Below are 16,079 nucleotides of genomic sequence, written 5' to 3' on the forward strand. Positions count from 1 at the left end.
CCCGCGGGTGGTGGGCTGCGGCGCGGTAGCCGCCGCCCCGAAACGCGGCGTGTCCCGGCGGCGGTTTCGCTCAGAGAACGACGCTGGGTTCCTCCACGGCAGCGAATGGTGCCCGGTGTGTACCGAAACGTGGTGGAGGGGCCCGAATCTCCTTTAGCATTTGTTTCTTATTTCTTATTCAGGATCTGTGGTTGCCTATTTTACGTCTGCAAAGTTTCTTCTTTATCTTGGACATGCACTGTCCACTTGGGTAAGTAAAACATTGCCCTGGTAGAAGTAGGGTTTTATTAATCTAGCTATGATTTACCTGAATGTTATTGGTACTTCCCAAAAAAGCTTCACGAAATAGCACGCCACCATGAAGACAGAGGTCTCGTTACAACACCTTGCCGTTAAAAGTCTTCATAATCTTCACATTAATATGTTGCAGTAGATTCAGTTTTCGTTAGTGCAGGGTAGTGCAGTGCTCGATTTCCTGAGGGCCTGGTTCTGTACCTCCTTCTGCTTTTAAGTAACTACAGAACCAGTGAGACTCCTTATAGAGTAAGTTCTGAGTGAAAGAAATGAAGGATAGTCCCTAGCAGAGTGAAAGGCCGTCGGTTGCAACACGTATCTGAAGGACTTGCATACTTAGGACACTTACTAATGGGAAATACTCAACGTTTACAGTGGACCCATTGCTGCCACTCACTAGCAAACCTGTTGAGAGTGTCAGGAGATGTCTCTCTTTCTGTCAAAATGTTTGTTTTCTGAAATGCTTTCCTTCTGTACTAAAGTAACTTATTACACCAGTTTTTACTCACTTGAAAGACAGTAGAAAAATCTTAAAATATGCACTAGGAATAGACAATCTGGTTCTATTCCATGTAATAAAATTAAGAATATGTGTATCTTATAATGCAATCCTAAGTCTCCATCCAATAGCTTGATTCAAAAAGAAGTGGAAAGCTTCCTCCCTAATATTCCCTGTTTTGTCTTTAGTCCTGGATTTGGACTGGTTTAATGTGTGCTTTGTATAGCATCGAACAAATGGTTGATATACAGTTACAACATCGCATGCCCAACTCTGGCAGCTCCTGGCTTCCACTAACCTGAAAGGTCATACTGATGTCTCTGTTAATGGAAGAAGGCTGGGAGTGGTATCAAATGCTTGTTGAAACAAGTGCAGTATTGTAGCAATTATTAATATTGTGGAAGGAGCTGGGTGGTGATGTTTCTCTTCGGCTCATGCTTTTCAGAGGCTAGGGTCCTTACCTGCAACAGTTTTTGTCAGTAATGCCCATGAAGTGCCTAACTGGCAAGTCGGCCAACCCTGCTTGCTCCTCCCTGACGGGCGCTTCACAGCACGGCAGTGGGACTGCTCTCGGTGCGTGAGCAAAGGTGACAAAGCAGAGTTTGAAAACAGTGTCGCACACCATAACGAACATTAGGCTGCAAGATGTCTTTTCAGGTGTTTAGCAATATTAATAGTATACTCCTTGTTCCAATGTGTTCTCTTTTGTGCTGAAAATCTTGACTCAAAAAAGCCCAACCAAACCTGCTGAAACAACAGAAATACAGCTTATTTTGACAGAACTGAGTGCAGGACTGCACCTTTTGTATCTCCTAAGCTTTACTGTTCTGTAGTCTGAATGTTTTTGCTAACAGGAACAATAAATAAGCACTTTAATCTTCAGAACTGAAAGTAATATATCATCTTTGTTCTAAAATGGCTATGTCCAAAATACAAAACCCGATAGAAACGTGGTTTTGCTGTAATGGAGAGCACTAATTTGGTTTCTGTGTTACTAAGCCATTCCCAAATACAGACAGAAGCTGTAAATGATTAAACGTGTCACATCTCCACAAATGTTCAGATTTGAACAAAGTCTAGACTATGCCTTAGGCTCTTGCTCAGTAAAGCATTTGAATGTGTGCTTGGCCTCAGTGATCTTAATAGGCTGGACTGCACTGCTGAACTGGAGGCTCAGACCTTATGCTGTTGCCATTATGTTTTTAATTCATTGCTGTCTATCACTCGGCAGTTAACAACAGAATGAAACTGGGTCCTCCTTGTTGGTGCCAGGCCTCATGCTTGCCGGGAGGTCAGTTCCAACTTCCCAGCCTTATCCGTGCCACTCGGACCTGAGGAGGCCTGTCAGTAGGTAGTAGCCTGGCTGCTGCTTGACTTGTGGGCTTCAGTTCTGAGATGGGATTGTATACATTCAGTCTGAGATGATTATAAGGATAATCATAATGACAGAAGAGCAAGAACCATCCTTGAAAGGATGGTGAGGCTAAACAGCTGTAGTTATTTATTTAAAAGAGTTGAAATATACACAGTTTGAGACATTTTAAAGTGGGATTAAGTATATATGATCAAGGCTTTGCTCATTTCTGAAGGCAGTGTTTACTGTTTAAATTTCAGTAGGTCTTAGCTTGAAATTACATACCTGCTTCAAACCTCCGTAATTCACTAATACTGTTCTGTGATGCTAATTTATCTTTGCTTGCTCTTTATGGTTTTTAATTCTTGAAAGAAACTCATGCTTCCAGGTTGGAACAGCTTTAGTTACCCAAAAGTTATCTGTGTGGATTGGCCTGATCAAAATACTCTGGGTAAATGTGTTGGATAAGGTTGAGCAGAGTTCACAGGCTCCTTAAATTAATTGTGTAGCAAAATCATGATCTCACTGGAGTTAAAGGAGTCTTCCTGTGAGTTTCAAGTGAAACCAGGTTTTTCTCTGACAGTAGCGCCTGCCACCAACTTTCACATACTTAATTTTTTTTTTTAAATGCCTTTTTCATCTTGTCAGAATTCAGTTACTGAAACATCTCTGCATAAAGAAAAAAACCCAAACTTCTGTTATGAAATTTTAATGTGAAAGTACTCTTTTGGCTTATTTTTCTAGCTTAATAAACAGTTACCCAGGCTAATCAAAACTTAGTTAATCCACCTGCATGTATTTTAAGTGAAATTCAGTAAAGCTTTACCTCAGGCTGTATTAAGTTTAAGTGAATGCTAGACTTGGGAAATTATATCCCTGTGTTTTCATTGCTGGAATACTTTCTATATGCTTCTAACTATGGAATAAAAGTGGAACATATTTTGCAGAAGACTTTAGGTGTCTCTGGAGAGTGAAAATTGGTTTATTATATACGAGAGGGCACATTGAAGTTGATCAGGCTTATATTTGCATTTTTTCAATGGTTTTAGTTAGAAAACATTCAAAATACCCAGAGTTTTTCCTTGAACAGGTGAAATTTTGTTCCCACATAGTTGGGATGTAATTATTTTTCTGCCTATGGTTAAGGAAACAAATATGAATGTTTACACATTACAATGTTTGAAGAAATCTCCTTCAGAGAACTTCAGTAACACTAAAAGGCGAATTCTTCTGGTGTGTCTATATTACATTGAGGACTTTAATCAAACTGCAGTTATTTTGATGCTCCGAATAGCATGCTTTTTATGTATCTCTTGGTTGCTGTGTTACACGATATGTTAGATTTGGCAGACTTTGCTTTTTAAAAGTGTTTTTATGTTACACCTCCCCCAACCCTAAAGGGGGATATATTGGAGGTCCTTAGAAATTTGTACTGTTTGCTATATCACATAACAGTTGCTTATTTAAGATAAGGCAGCAGAATAAAACAGTTTTATGTTTGGTTTATAGAAGACTAACATTAGGGACCTTTATTAAACGAACTGCATGCCCTAGAATAGTATGAATGATTTCTATTCATCTGCTTTGTTATTGATTACATAAAGCATTTTCTGTAGTGCATTTCTTGCAATATGTTTAAAAATAAAGTGAGATATGATTTCTATCATGTGATGACATGAAAACCTCGATGTATTCAATAGCAAGGCACAGGTCTGTTTGGTAGAAAACCTAAAAATGTTTTGAATAGTATGAAAATTACTTCACTTGGACATGTTTAGCATTTTGGGTTTCTCTTTTTTTACGTGTAGTAAGTGGTATCAGAACATGAAAATCGTGTTCTAAGCACTAGGTTAAACTAGCGATAGGCTAAATAGGTTGAACTAGCAACGGGTTTACAATAGGTTAAACTAGCTCTGATACTCTACCTCTTAGTAATATGCCAATGCTTAACGTTATTAAAAAGAGCTGAAGTCCATTGACTTCAGAAACTTCAGTTAACGTTCAGGACACCACCTTCCTTGATTTACCCATGTCTATGCTGAATTGTATTATGACTGCTTTGACTTGACTGGCCCTTGCGTTTTAAAGCAATGTTTAAGTTTTGATCACCTAAGAGCAAACTGCTGTCTTAAAGTTATTTAAATAGTATCAGTAATGAATAAATCGGTTGCTAATATTTGATCTGTGCTGGAGAATCTACGTAAGCTTTCTGAGGCTTTTTGTATGTGGCTGGTAACAGACTTTGTCCTGTAATACAGTAGCAAATATCTGGGATTTCTGATGTGGTATTACAAGCTGTAATGTTGCACTTGATTAGGACAGATTGTCTTAGCGATACTGGGATAAAATCAATGGTGACAGGATGTAGTCATCACCACCCCACCACCACCACCACCCCACCCCCCCAAAAAAAAATCCACCAAAAAAACCAACACCACCCTCCCAAAAAAAAAAATTCCACACCCCACCCCTTCATGTGTAACAAAGCTTTATTTTAATACAGACTTTTGTCAGGGCGTTAGTAAAATAGCTTGTGCGCTTGCAAAGTGCAAATAGTAATGTTGTGTATGTACTCTCTTACTTTTAAAGGGAGATCGTATGTGGCATTTTGCTGTGTCTGTATTCCTGGTTGAACTGTATGGGAACAGCTTACTCCTGACTGCAGTCTATGGACTGGTTGTGGCGGGATCAGTTCTTCTCCTGGGAGCCATTATTGGAGACTGGGTGGACAAGAACTCCAGGCTCAAAGGTTAGATGCCTAGAGCAGGTTATTTACTTAAGGATGGATCAAATTAATGTAAAAAGATAAAGCTGTTAAGAGTTAACTGCTCAAGTCAAATATGAGAATGGGGCTCACTCAGTTTTTTTAAGAAGGATAGTGTTTCAGAGTGGTAATGATTATACGAAGATAGTGTCAAAGACAGGAGGAAAACAGTTTTATGTCACAATATGTCCGCTACTCCAGCTAAACCGGTATGATATGTAGAGATGCACAGAAATGCAGAAGGTAAAAAGCGCATAACTTTAAGGACTACAGACCAAGTTCTTCAGTCTGATACTAACACACACTCGTGTTATTTGTTGTTTTCTGTCTAGATACAAATGTCTTCCACTTAAGTGTAAACACGTACTGCATTTGCATTATGCATATTTTAAATATGTATGCTCTAGTCTGTTTTATAAATAACATGGCATCAAGTTCTTCATACACATTTTTACATTCCAAGAATTTATGAAATAGCATTACTTCCATGGTATGCTGAAGATGAATTTTAGAGACTCAAGCTTTGTCTTGTTTTCACCCCTTTAAAAATAGTATCAGCATTTAAACAGATACAGTTTGGTTTTTGATTGAGAAAAGACCTACTTGGGCTGTAAATTAAGAGCTACAAAGTTACATCAGACAGGAATCTTCCATTGTCTTAGAGAAACAAATTAAAAATCTCCTATGAAGTATAGCTTTACCACTTATATTTTGGGGGGAGAATAGGAAAATAAAAACATTTAAAGAATCTGTGCATGTTCTGTGATTATAACCTCCTTAAGCTTATAGTTAGCTCATTCTTATGTTCATAACTGTTGCTTTTTGTTTTGATTTTAAAACAGTGGCCCAGACATCCTTGGTTGTACAGAATGCATCTGTCATCCTGTGTGGTATTATCCTGATGATTGTCTTCTTGTTTAAGACACAGCTTCTGACATTATACCATGGATGGCTTCTTGTGAGTGCTTGAACTTGTTAACAAGGAATTGACTTATAAAGAAACTTGGGCGAGCATGGCAGACAGATGAAGTTTTATTTTTCTCTCTAGACTGTTTAGCATTCCTGTGAGCTAAAACTGGTAAATGAAACTTTGAGCTAGTTGGGTAAACAGAGGTGATTGTTTTCTGTCAGGAATTGTAAAGTAGACTTGGTCTTGTTTTGTCTGAAGAATAACACTAAAATGTATGGATTCAAATGTAAAAGTGTCTTTTCTGGTTGTACAGGGTAGGAGTGGAGATCTCCCTTCATCAATTACCTCACGTTGTAACTTTTCCCCCCATTTCTCTAGACGATGTGCTATATCCTGGTTATCACAATAGCAAATATTGCCAACTTGGCCAGCACTGCCACAGCGATCACAATTCAGAGGGACTGGATTGTTGTGGTTGCGGGGGAAGACAGAAGCAAACTGGCAGGTGAACATGTTGCCTTTTTAATACCTTAAATGTCTTACTTTCCAAGCTTGATTTTAGACTAGAGTTTTACAGAGGTCAGCACATCTTTGAGTTCCAGATATTATGAGAAAACAGCAGATAAAAAGGGCAGCCTTTATTTTACTCTTCCCTGCTCTGGACTACACTTACTGAGATTAGAAGTTACTGTTGTGATTACAGTTCAGTTAGGCATCCCTAAACTTGTTTTGTCCTACTGCAGCTTTGTCAGGAAAACTTTATTCTTGCTGAACAAATAAACATATACCACACTCTCTTAAATCAAATAACCAGTGTTTAATAGAAAAGCTATTTAACTTCCAGGCACTTAAAGCCAAGTGTTGCAATACTTTATTTTTAGGTCCCTGGAATGAAACAGAAAACTGTTGTGTAACTGGGCTCCTCACATAGGGATCAAAGAAAGAGGTACATGAGAATGAAGTCCAGAACAGTAAAGTAGGTGGATCAGGAAATTGCTATTAGGAAATGCTGTGCATGCATACGTATTTGAAATCTTGCACTTCTCTAGCATTAGATGTCTAACTCGGAGCTGTGAATACTTTTCTTCAGTTGGAACTGAAAGCTCTGTATTCCTTTAACATCTGATACCTTTGGTATTAGACTATAGACCTAATCTTTTTCACCTAGTAAATATTTTTCCTTTTTCCCCTTTCTTGCACAGTGGCATGGCATTATTAGGAGAGAGAATGAGTTTCCATTCAAATTCTACTGCAGTTTGGTGGTCATGACACTACTTGGATGTGAGAGATTGTTTGGGATCCTCCCCAAAGATGCATGGAACCTGACTTTCCTTTGCTGGGGGGTACTCCTAGCTGCAAGGCCATTCACACCAAGGGATATATGATTGATCTTTGGCTATGCTGCTGGTCTGATTCTAACAGGCAGTGTGGGAAGTAGCTTTTTTTGCGATGAACTTGGGCAGGCTACGTGGGCTCTGAACCAAGCCTTTAAGGGGACTTAAGCCTTCCCAGATAGAGGAACTGATACTAAAGTAACTAAAGTTACTAAAGTAACTCTGGGACACAAGTTTTAAGTCTGACACTTGTGGAGTTTAGATACCTCCAGGCCTAGACAGCATTTCAGCTTCTGGACTTTAATTTTGTATGAAGCTGCCTAAATTGTCCATAAAGTTCAGTTTACATGCCAGAGTCCTTTTAGCGATTTGAATCTTGTATTGCAGATTTATTCTTGATGTTTATCTCCAATGAAGGAATCTTATTTCCCCATCTCATCCAGCAGAGGCTAGTTCTTAATTAGATGCATTAAGTGTCTTGCTTTCATTTCCTAGTGTACAAATTTTCCACCCAAATCTTTTATTTTGACCTTGCAGTGCCTTTCTAGGTCATGCCTTTTGTAGAGCAATACAGGATAACGTTTTTTATGCATGTGAATCACAAGTAGAAAAATATCATCTATCTGTAAAAGCCTTAAAGTTCTAATGGTTCTCATTAATGCTTCTTGTGTCAGATCTTATTCAGCAAATCATCTCCCCAATCCCTGTACTACTTGCTACACATGACATAATGTACAGACCACACCTGCAGAGAACTGCATGGGAGGCAGTCCTGCCTCTGTTCTGCTTCATGATCTCAGACAGAATTACATGAGCACTTATAGTCTGTACTGAAAAATCAGGCAAGAAGTTACTCTAAATTCTCATGCAACTTAAATTAAAAACAAAACACTGAACTAAGCATCTTAGTTCAACAGATCTATCTAAAGGATCCCTTCCAGGCTGAATAGAGTTATGTGTTCAATCATAATGTAATTTGTAGACTGTTGAAATTCCTTAACTTAAAATTCAATGCCAGCATTGACTTGGCAGCAAATACTGCTGTCCATCTCTGCACTGTTACCTTTCCTCGAAGAGGAGCCTTAGTTAAGTGAGTGGAATAGGGAAATAAATTGCCTTGGCTGCTTCTTCATTGTCCTTGATTAATTTTTCCATTCAGTCTTTGTACCTTTCCTGAGTGGAAATATTAGCCTTCCTCAAATAAGTCAAAAAACCAAAGCTTAGTTCTTGGAATTTCTAAAGCCAAATATCATGCAAGTATCTAACTTACTCATCATCAGTCAAATAATTAACACGGAATTGACTTTGAATTCTAAATAGAGTAACCTAAACACTTCTTTGAATGGCAAGGAGTAATTCTCTACAGATTCAGGAAAAGCAGCTTCATACTGGTATACAGTTTCACTTGCCCTTCAAAAGCTCTAATTTCATAACAGGACTCTAAAATGGGTTTGAGATGTACTTCTAAGGAGCCTGAACCCCTGATGTGCAAAACCATTGAGCGTCTAGCAACTTTTAGGGGTGGAACAATGGCACCATTAATGGGAAACTTACAGGAGCCCAGAGGGTGTAATGACACTAAAGGTGGTAAGATTGGGGAGGATGAGACATCCCCTACCAGCAAATGGAAGATGCATTCATGCTAAGAATGGGCTGCTTAGTTTGACTGGAAACATCAAAGTGTGGAACAGAAAGGAGTGAGGACTTTGCTCAGTAAGTTCTGACAATGTTTGATGGCAGTTGTAGGCAATCTGACTCAATAAGGAAATTTAAAGCCATTTCAAAGGTCTGCTGCTATCACGGTGGGTACTGTGGTCACCAGTTATTAGAAGTAAATGGAGGAGATTAAGAAATACAGGGTCCAGTATTGGGAGATAGTGGTTGCTAAACTTACCTTTACAGGAAAGAATTCCACCATATGAGATTCCTCTTAATGTCTAGAGTTGTGCATGCTGGGTTTGAATGTTACAGAGATAGGCTTAAGAGTCCATAATGTCACTAGGATGTAAGGGTAACCTGATCTCATGGCTGACAGTTGCACCTGCAGGAGTACACTTCCATTGTAAACCCAGCATGCGAAACCTGAAAGACCTCATGCAGGCACAATTGGCAGGAGTAAGGATTTGGCTTACAAACACCTTGGTTGGTCCCAATAAACTTAAACATTGGAACACTCTAAAGGTGCCTCTAGCAGTCTAACTCCTGCTGGAACCACTTACAGTTGGAGCGAGACTTCTTAGCTTGATGTGTATACATGTCTAATCCCCAATTATGTTGGTGCATATTTCACTAAGTGTTCAGCAATTACTTCATATCATCAAATCATTTCTGACAGATATGAATGCCACAATAAGAAGAATTGATCAGTTGACCAATATCTTGGCCCCAATGGCAGTTGGTCAGATAATGACATTTGGCTCCCCGATGATTGGCTGCGGATTCATTTCTGGCTGGAACCTGATGTCAATGTGTGTGGAATATCTGCTGCTCTGGAAGGTTTATCAGAAAACTCCTACTCTAGCTGTCAAATCTGCAAAAGTTGAAGAATCGGAACTGAAACAGCTGAACGTAAAGAAAGGTACTGAAAACACAAAAGTAACTGTTCAAATTCACAGTATATTCACTGCATTAGTCAAACTGAAGTGTTGACTTTTGTCTTCTACAGACGCTGCTTTTAGGCTATATAGCTTTCTACTCATAGTTTGAAGGTTTCAGGTTTTGGATGTAGGTACCAGAGACTCTAATCTAAGAAACAATATTTTGTGCAGCTATTTGAGGGATCCCATAAAATGCAGCCAAAGAATGAATTCTTTCCTCTTAATTAATCCTGTAGAGTAAGTCTGCCCTCTTATTAAGGGCTGATTGCGAGGAATGCTCCTGTCCTTTACCATAGCTAATAAGTTGACAAAGCCCTTCACTCTGTAGTGTCTACAAGCAAAACAGCCTGTGTAGGACTCTTTTTCTTGCAAAGTCATCTCTACTTATGCATAGTACTAACAGGCTTTCGGGAGGCTGTAGAATAGGTGGTAATATTTCTAGTCTGGCATGCTTCAATGAGTTCCATATGCTGCAGGAAATGGTGGAGGAAAAAAAAACTTACTTTGACCTTCTACTCTGCTTCCTTGGCCAAGCTGAACAACTTGGATTTGCAGTGTAGATGGCTATGACTAATAATGAATTTTAAGGTTGTTTATAACATTACTTTAGATAGTCTTAATGTCAGAAATTAAAATTGTTTCAGAAGCAGACTTTTTGTTATGAAGTATTTGAAATGTCAGGTACTGGAATACAAAACTTGAGCATTTTCCCATTTTCAAGACAGCAGTATGTGAATACTCTTGAAAGCTCAAGCTATGGGCTCCCAGCTAAAACACGCTGTGTGCTTTTCTTTAAAGAAAGATTATAAAGAATTCCTATTTTTTCTTTAAAAGCTGGCTAGCAGTCTGTTCTTTGCTCAATATATAGTGAGATAGGAGGCTGCTATTAAAAGTGCTGAAGAGACATCTTCCCAGCCAGCAGATCCATTGTGGTAATGTCTGGTCCAGTAAGCTGTTGGACTAGGCTGATGGAAGCCTAGGATAGGGGAGCAAGATAAAGAGCGTAGAAGGTGCTATAGCTTTGGAACTGGCTTTTGAATGCTCCTGAAGAATGAAGTGTTTAGGAAATGTCAATATGTAGGAAACATCTCTTAATATTTGCTATTGCAGTATTCTGATTTCTATAGAAGACTTGGATTTTTAAAAGTTGCAGAAATACTTCATGCCTCACTTGCTGTATGTGGAGTTTGTTTCAAACTTGACAGTGTGAAAACACTGCTCGGGCATCCAAGCATTTGTATAGTTTCTATCCACATTACTAATTTAAATACTGCTGTGGGGTTTTTGGATTTTTTGTTTGTGACCAGTGGAAGTGCCTTTCTTCTATATTAGTGTGAAAATGGAATTGTAGAAAAGCAAGGTCTTAGGTTTCTTTTAAAGTCAAGTTTTGAAAGCTTTTGGCTTTGGTAGGCTTCAGCAAGCATCTCTGCCTTGGTTCTTCTACCGTGGCATGAGAGATTGACAGATGTTTAAGTATTCCCTGCTTTCTGTGGTTAGTGTATTTAAACATACAAAGCTATGTTAAAATGCCAGCTAACACTGGCATTCATTAAGCAAATAATCTCTTTACGGAAATGGAGCATTCTGTCACAAGTCTATTGAAAAGAAGCAGAATACGCTTTCTCCTACCACAGCTTAATTACATAAGCAGGAGTTTAAATTGATAGGGATAAACTTTACTTGATCTTACTATACAGGTGGGATTTAAGGACACTTTAAAACATTTACATAATCAGAGGAAGGTTGGTTGCAGAATTTAACTGATGGACTTCTGCAGCAGTGAACTTCCTAACTGCAAACAATTGCCTTTCAGTTTACACTCTGCACTTTCCAGGCAGGAGTGTATCTAACAGTTACATTTCTGTTCACAGAGAGTGACATGAAACCTGCTGAAGGAGTGCAGTTAATTGTTGAAAAAGATGTAACTGGCTTTGAGCCCCAACAGGAGAAGGAAGTCAGCTGCACTGCCCGGATTGCTGAACCTTTCATCACGTTTCGTGATGGATGGGTTGCATACTACAACCAGCCAGTGTTTCTTGCAGGCATGGGTCTTGCATTTCTGTATATGACTGTTCTGGGCTTTGATTGTATTACTACAGGCTATGCATACACTCAGGGTTTGAGTGGCTCTGTGCTAAGCCTCCTGATGGGTGCCTCGGCAGTCACTGGAATCATGGGAACAGTAGCTTTCACTTGGCTTCGTCGCAAATGTGGCCTGGTTCGCACGGGCCTCATTTCTGGAGTTGCTCAGTTTGCTTGCCTGGTCTTGTGTGCCATCTCTGTATTCATGCCTGGAAGTCCTCTGGATTTGACTGTTTCCCCATTTGCTGACATCAGTGCCAGGCTGTTTGAAAGTGAACCATTACCTACTATAGCATCTCCAGAAGATAAGCCTGAAATGGTTTTTGCAACTGGAATGCCCAACGTGTTAAACGGGTCTACTACTCCTGCTAACAGCGACCCAGAGATGAGTCCTGAGCCTGTGCCTTTAATCTCTGTTAGTCTCCTGTTTGCAGGAGTCATTGCTGCTAGAGTTGGTAAGTATTACGTCTCTAAAATCTGATCTGTTGACTGCTTTTAATTCTAGAAATTACAGTGCCTGTCAACTAAATACAAATTTGAGCTTAGAATTGTAGGCTGTGGTTGAAGTGTTATATCACATTTCTAAGGCATTACACTTCACACAAAAATGAAATGATCTTGCAATAGTATCAGCAGTGCAGAGACTGCAGTACCAATTTCTTGCCTATCGTATCTCACTAATAGGAGAAAAGTTAGCACATTTGGAGATGAATGTAACTTGTTTTTTGGAATGCTCATCTCTAAATGATCTTCTTTCACAACCAAATAAAACCATTTGTTAATAGGAAACAACTAAACACACCTACTATGAAAACCTTCAAACTTAGCGGTTCACTAAATTAATCCATTCATTAAATAAATTGTCTGACCTTTAAACTTCTGACCAGCAAGGGAGTTCAGAACAGAAACATTTATTTGGATGACAGCTTAATTTTTTGAGGAATTGCTGGTTAGTGTAGTATTAGTATCTGTCAACAGAAGAGGTAGTCAAATACCTAACTGTAATAAACAGTAATTCTCATCCGTAGAATTTTTGTGCTCTTAATTTCTGCAGCTTTTGCTGAATTTTGGAGGAAGAAAATACTTGATTCACATGTATTGAGTTTCTTTGCAAGATAAACTTTTAAAACAATCATTAATAGACTAAAACAGCATAGAAGCTAGTGTCAACTGAGTGTTGTAACTTACTATGTATTCTGCGTAGTTTAAAATGCGCTTGATTTTTTGCAAACATCTTATGCAAAACTTAGCAATTGTAGCTAGCATGAATGCACTGTAAATAGCTGTAAAGCAGCTATTTAAATAAGGAACAGATGAGCAAAACATTGTTAACTTGATAGACATGTTGAAGCAAGATGTGACAGGCAAGTTAATGTGTCAAGCTGTATGTATTATTTCAGGAAATATTAGTAAAGGGAAAGTAAATTGCTCTTGACTGTCAGTGTGAAATCCATTCTAGTCTGACAAGAGGCTAGTTAGTCTTGCGCATTTTTGGCAGAAGTGAGTGTTTGCAAGTATGAATTGAATTGTGCCACTAATGAAAGCTTACCATGAGAAGACCTGTTGTATGGATAACCGTTTTTTCTCCCCATAGGCCTTTGGTCCTTTGATTTGACTGTCACACAGTTGCTCCAAGAAAACGTCGTAGAATCGGAAAGAGGCATCATAAATGGTGTCCAAAACTCCATGAATTATCTTCTTGATTTGCTGCACTTCATCATGGTCATCTTGGCCCCAAACCCTGAAGCTTTTGGCTTATTGGTGCTTATTTCTGTGTCTTTTGTTGCAATGGGCCACATAATGTACTTCAGATTTGCCCAAAAAAGCTTGGGAAAACAACTTTTTGTTTGTTGCACTCCTGATCCCAAAGCAGTCTCTGACGGTTTACCACCTGGTAATACATCTACTGTCTGAAAGGATCCACTTCTCTTACTAACTTGCTACACAAATGTCACAGTTAAACACATATACTGCCTTTTGTGACACTGTGTAAGGTGTTTCTCTAGAGTTGAACGCATAACTTAGCTGTTTGAGGAAGCCGTCCCAAGAGAGCTAAAACTCATCTTACAGTGACCCTGTAAAAATGTTTCATGTTTGGCAGAGGACAACCTAGTTGGATCTTGACAACTGGTGTTTAAAAGGATCCCCACAAGTCATACATCTAGTATTTGATCACAAAAATAATGTTGAATTTCTGTCGCTGACCCCCACAGTGATACTGTTCAGTGGTTATACATACTCAATTTGTTCATGAATTCTGAACAATTCTTGTGCTCATTGAGCAAAATGAGGGTTTTTTAGTTGCTTCAGGATGACTTGATATACGTTATTTGGTTTTGTGGGGTTTTCCTGTGGTTTTTTTTTTCCCCTTACCATGAACAGTTCTGCTCCCTTATCTTCTCAAATCTGTATAAATATCCTTCTTGGATTCCTGAAGTGGACTCTTAAGTTCCGATGTTTTTCCAAAATACATTTTTAGTATTCTATCTGTTTTGGTTTAACTTTACAGAAACACCTTTGTAGTTTTTTTGCATGTTTCCTTACAAATTAGACGAGTGCTAGGTACAAGATATTGTATTACACTTTTGTTGCACTTCATAAAGTAAAACATAGTCTCATTTTAGCAGAAGCTATTGATGTAACATTATAAAGCATGGCTTTTTTTAATTGCCAATGACAGGTCTGCTCAGGTTTGATGTAGCAGAAGAGTGCTAAGGTCAGTAGTACTGGTACAGAAAGATAAAGTCTAGGGCTAACAGTTTTTGCCTCCAAGTACAAGCAGCTTTAGTTTATTTTCAAATACTGTTGTTTTCAGAAGCCCTATTAAGGCCTGATGTATTGGAAAATTATTAGTATTCCAGGCAAAAGAAGTCAAAAAGTGGATTACTTGCATTTATCTGCTTTACATGTATGTGAGTTTTGACTTAGTTTGTTCTAAAATAGTGCTAAAACAATGAGATGTTGAACTGTGTGGCCCTCTAAAGCAACTTCAGAGCAATGAAGAATGATACAGCCCTCTGATTTTTCAAGAAGTTCTTGCAATTTTTTTACCCTGCACGTGTACTAACACAGTACTTCCATAGTCATTAACCATACATGCACTTTTGTGGAAATGACTCTACGCACTTTGCTTTCTCAGTAGAGTTGAATCCGGTAGTGTTTTGAGTTTTCCTATGGCATGACAGTATGACTTCTAGACTTAAATCTTTGTAAAATGTTTGTTTGCAAAATTAGTATGCAAAAACATATGTCAGCAACTTGTGAAAAGTATCGTCTATAACTTCTAAGGTTTTTTATTTTAGGTACTGTCCTTCACACAGTCATCTGTGTTGCCACACTTCAACCCTGGAATGTAAGTGTGTGAACTCCATTGACATAAAGGCGTTACACCAGGGCTGAATCTAGGCCAGCCATCTTAAAATTTGTAATGATTATATTGTATATCAAACTAAATAGAATGTAAAAAAACCTCTAGTGGCTTTTGTCTCAGATACAATATTTGTAAGAGGAGTGAAAGTGAATGAATGGGAATCCAATGTACAACCAATGTACTTGTAGCCCTCAGTATTCAATAACTGGATGCAACAATTCTTCTCCTCTAATGGACCAAAACTAATCATTACTGCTATGTTACTGAAAGTTTCTCAGGGATGTTTTCACTAGGTTTATAAGTGTTTATACTTTGACCAAGCTTTTGGGTTTTGTTTTGATACAATAAAGTAAAATATGTAAATTAGAGTAGTTTTAAAATTTGTGACTCAATCCTGAGTGTAACCTCTTAAGGAAAAGGGAATTTTGCCATCAGCAGAATTTAAGTCAGAAGACAGTAAAACAAGCTTACCTAGATTTATAGAATAAATATGCCCAAAGGATAGCCTATACAGTATGTGATAAGTACACTAGTAAATAAAATACCTCTGATTTGCCAAATATGTTCTCATGTGTATCTAATCTAAATTGGGACCAGATTTTAATATTGCTGAATATAAATAAAGGTAGTCTAAATGTCAGTGAATGCCTCTATACTGCACTTTGAACATCTGAATGCCACTGTATATATTGGACTCAATATTGTTTCCCTGGCCATCAGGGAAACAAAGCTGAAAATGCAGCTTCTTGTGGGCTGTCTATAGCCTACGGAACCCAGTGTGCCTAAAGCTTAATGCTGTAGCACTAAGCACCAGACATCCCAGAGGGGACGTACTCCTGAAGTCTAGAGGAGTCCAAAAACATACAAATAATAGA

General features: G+C 38.5%; 1 protein-coding gene across 1 annotated transcript in view; it reads left to right on the top strand.

The window, feature by feature from the left end:
- Window positions 1–15,843, top strand: part of SLC40A1 (solute carrier family 40 (iron-regulated transporter), member 1) — a 24,631-nt gene extending 8,788 nt beyond the window's left edge. Inside the window, exons 3-9 of the mRNA XM_009334986.1 lie at window positions 158–250; window positions 4,737–4,896; window positions 5,754–5,869; window positions 6,200–6,326; window positions 9,491–9,733; window positions 11,624–12,289; window positions 13,429–15,843. Coding sequence (XP_009333261.1) covers window positions 158–250; window positions 4,737–4,896; window positions 5,754–5,869; window positions 6,200–6,326; window positions 9,491–9,733; window positions 11,624–12,289; window positions 13,429–13,748 — 1,725 coding nt within the window. The 3' untranslated portion in view covers window positions 13,749–15,843. The remainder of the gene's footprint in view (window positions 1–157; window positions 251–4,736; window positions 4,897–5,753; window positions 5,870–6,199; window positions 6,327–9,490; window positions 9,734–11,623; window positions 12,290–13,428) is intronic.
- The last annotated feature ends 236 nt before the right edge of the window (window positions 15,844–16,079 follow it).

The sequence above is a fragment of the Pygoscelis adeliae genome, unplaced genomic scaffold (genome assembly GCF_000699105.1).
Source record: "Pygoscelis adeliae isolate BGI_AS28 unplaced genomic scaffold, ASM69910v1 Scaffold212, whole genome shotgun sequence".
NCBI lineage: Eukaryota > Metazoa > Chordata > Aves > Sphenisciformes > Spheniscidae > Pygoscelis > Pygoscelis adeliae.